Here is a 3,488-nt window from a genome sequence, read left to right on the forward strand (position 1 = left end):
AGGCTGTGAAAAGGTTGGTTTGCTGGGTTAAGCACCGATGTTCAAAGGGCCGGTGTGGAGGCGGGTGTGGATGAACTGGTTAAAACGGATCAAACTACACCGAGGTGCTCTTCTCCGATGTTGTGGTCGGTGCTGGAGTCTTAGCTGGAACGGGTTGAAATGCACCGCGCAGCTTTTCCTCCATGTTATGCCCGGCAATGCTGAAGTGTTGAACGAGTGGAAAATACATCAAGGTACCTTAGTTCGGTGTGGGAGTCGGTGTTGATCTTTAAGCTCAGAACTCTCAAAGTAAGTTTCAACACCGAGCACAGTCTTCCCGGTGTCAAGGAACTCACCATACATATACTGTCCCAACTTCCTGACCACTGTTCAGAATCCAAATTTTCCAGCTTCAGTAGACAGATAACTCACTTTGCCCCAACTTTAGTGAAGAAACCATCAGCGCTTGGGAAGTGGAAGGTTCCCCGGATAGCTCAACTCTGCAGTGCATTGAAACGATCAAAGAAAAGCTCTTGGACCAGTGTTTACTCCGGAAGTGGTATCTTTCAGAAACTAACTGCCAACTGGATGATCTCAGCTGTTATGGAAAGATCACTATGAGACCTTGAACGTTTATGAAGAACCCGGAAACTGAATCAGAATGGAAAGGTATCGTCCCACGCAATCTTTGTGACTCATCGCATCGGTCTTGAAACTGTAGCGAAACATGTGTGTCTTCCGGCGAGCTTAACGATGCGCTCACGACTCCAAACCCAATGATTCTACCTGTTCTGGATTCGTGACCCTGACCATCGCCAACTTTGCTAAAGACCCTGAAAACTGAATCAGTCGCTAAAACTCCCCGGACAGGTAATCTTTCAGACGTATCGGATTACTCCGGAATGGATGCGAGACAGGTCTGTCTACAGGTGGCCGTATCTCTCAGCTCGTTGGTCCAAATTCGTCGATTACAAATGGTCTAAAATCTAGACTCTATTATCTTGATATTGGATGAAGACACTGGAGGTTGAATCGCAGTGCAAGTCCTTCGTCTCTGACAATCAAAGTAGGGGTCTCGTCGGCACCAAACCATCAGTCCGAGTTGCTCTACACAGGTGAGGGTTCCTTCATGATCCCAGCTCCAAGTTGCTCCCAAAGTCTCCAAATGACCTCCGAATACTCCAAAAATGCAGGACACTCTAGGATCTAATGCAATTCCTAAACAAAGCTAGAACCAAAGATAAAACTCTAATAAAACTAGCTAAATGTATGCATGAGACTCAATATTTGGACAAAAATGCAATCCGTAACATGACAAAATATGAGTATGGTCAATTTTCCAATCTCTCCAGCATCTGATCGATGAAAGGTAGAAGGAAGTGATCTTTCTGGTTGTTGCGTTTAGCTTCTGGCAATCGATACACATCCTGTGGCCAGTCACTGTTCGCGTCGGAGTCAGCTCATTCCTCTTATTCTTCACAACTGTGACACCTCCTTTCTTTGGAACCACGTGCACTGGACTGACCCAAGCACTGTCTGAAATCAGATAGATGATCCCAGCTTACAGCAGCTTCATGATCTCCTTCTTTACCATCGCCTGCAGATTCAGATTCAGCCTCCTCTGGTGCTCAATCGACGACTTCGTCTCATCTTCCAGGTGAATCCGATGCATGCAAATATCCGGAGAGATACCTTAAATATCATCAAGAGAATAGACAAAAGCTTTGCGAAACTTGCGCAGCTTGTTTAGAAGTAAGGTGAGCTCCGCATTGTTCAAGGAAGCATTGACAATTACAGGATAAGTAGAATTAGGTTCCAGGAATGCGTACCTTAGCCCTGCAGGAAGCTGTTTGAGTTCAAGCTTAGAAGCTTTTTCTTCACTCCAATCGCTGAGCTTTTTGGCTTTTGCAGGAACGTTGATTGGTTCCTCTTGAGCCACCAACTGCATCACTTGCTCGCTAGCATCCAACATCTTGACATATGATGCTGTAATCTCGTCCAGGTGCTCTGCTTCAGACGCAGACAAAATCAGAGGTCTCTCCAGTGGATCTACAGGGTGCATCTCCAGGAACATCTCCTCTGCCAAGCCTGTGAGTGTGTCGACGAAGAAGGTTTGACCATCGATGGTGGGCTTCTTCATCAGCTTATCCATGTCGAAGTTCATGACCAAATCTCCAACATTCAAAGCAATTCTGCCCTTCCTCACATCGATGATAGCACCTGCAGTCGCTAGAAAAGGTCTAACAAGGATAAGAGGATCCTTCGGTTCCTCTACATACTCCAAGACGACAAAATCGGTTGGTATCACACAGTCTCCAACCTTGATTAGAAAATCTTCCAGCACTCCTTAAGATGTCCTTGTTGATCGATCAGCTACGATGAGAGAGATCCTCGTTGGCTTGAAATCAGTCATGCCGAGGTTGACAGCAACTGAGTACGGCATGAGATTGATACTTGAACCCATATCACTCCGTGGATATGGAGCAATCCAAGACATAACTTCCTGGATCAGACAACTTCTCTGGAATCTTGTTCTGAATCACAGCACTGACTTGCTCAGAAATCATCATCACTCCCTGTTCATGGCTGGGATTGTTGGTCACCGTCCTCTTTACATAGCGTCTGTTGACAGGAGTGATTTTCACAGCATTAACCAAAGGTATCTCAATCACAAGCTTAAGCTTCTCCATCAAATCCTTGCACCTTGCATCATCTAGATCCTGCTTGGATTTCTTAGGGCTCCTTGGGTAAGGAACCTTAGGTTTGTAAAACTTTTCCTCAGCAGATTTCGCACTTTGGAGCAATATCAGCTTCGACCTGCAATTGGTGACGCGTGACACTAGTTGTGGTGTCGCTCGTCACCGACTCTGCAACTTCAGGAACTTCTTCAGGATCTTCTAAATCCACGACTTCAGCAGCAGGAAACGTCTTTTTGGACTGAGAAATCCACTTTTTACCACTCCTCAACGTCATGGCACTGCAGTGGTGCCTCGGATTGGTATCAGTCTTCCCAGATAGAAAACTTTCTTGCCTTTTAACAGAACCTGCAGTTTGAGCTACCTGCGTATCGAGCTGCTTGATATGGGTGTTCAAAGCCTCGATTTTCCCATTCAGATCAAGGTAGAGAGCATCGATCTTTCCATTAAAGTCCACGGTGAGCTTCTTCTGTCCTTCCAGAATCTGTTCCAGCATCGACTTCACCTCATTGTCAAGAGTTTAAGTTTGAGTTGGAGAAGTGCCATAGTTTCTGGAAAAACTATTGTTGGAATAGGACTTCTGGTATTGAGGCTTAGGCGTGTAACCAGAGAAGTTCTGATTACTGGTGAAGGTGCTCCTCTGATTATTTCCCCTGAACCTTCTGTTACCTTGCTGATTACCAAACCTAGATCCTTGAAACCCTGATCCGTTGACAAAGTTGACATCTTCCTCCTCAGCTTCATCCTCTAGTTCGAAACTCTCTACCTCATGTGCGAATCGAACAGACTTCTTACCCAAGGCTACGCACTGAG

At 45.7% G+C, this 3,488-nt stretch overlaps 1 protein-coding gene across 1 annotated transcript; it reads right to left on the minus strand.

Moving 5' to 3' along the window:
- Positions 1 to 2,444: 2,444 nt before the first annotated feature.
- Positions 2,445 to 3,171, minus strand: LOC112089136. Its single transcript, XM_024160114.1, has 2 exons — positions 2,774 to 3,171; positions 2,445 to 2,721 (listed from the first exon to the last, which is right to left on the minus strand). Exons 1-2 carry the CDS (start codon positions 3,169 to 3,171, stop codon positions 2,445 to 2,447), a joined length of 675 nt encoding a protein of 224 aa, XP_024015882.1.
- Between the last annotated feature and the right edge of the window lie 317 nt (positions 3,172 to 3,488).

This window comes from Eutrema salsugineum, unplaced genomic scaffold, assembly GCF_000478725.1.
Source record: "Eutrema salsugineum unplaced genomic scaffold, Eutsalg1_0 scaffold_12, whole genome shotgun sequence".
In the NCBI taxonomy this organism is placed as follows: Eukaryota; Viridiplantae; Streptophyta; class Magnoliopsida; order Brassicales; family Brassicaceae; genus Eutrema; species Eutrema salsugineum.

Bases quoted from the DNA above. Each gene is read 5' to 3' on its own strand.
- LOC112089136 (XM_024160114.1), bottom strand. From the start codon at position 3,171: ATGCTGGAACAGATTCTGGAAGGACAGAAGAAGCTCACCGTGGACTTT. The intron at 2,722-2,773 runs GTGCGAAATCTG...TCCTTACCCAAG, and splicing joins GAAGCTGATATTGCTCCAAA to GAGCCCTAAGAAATCCAAGC.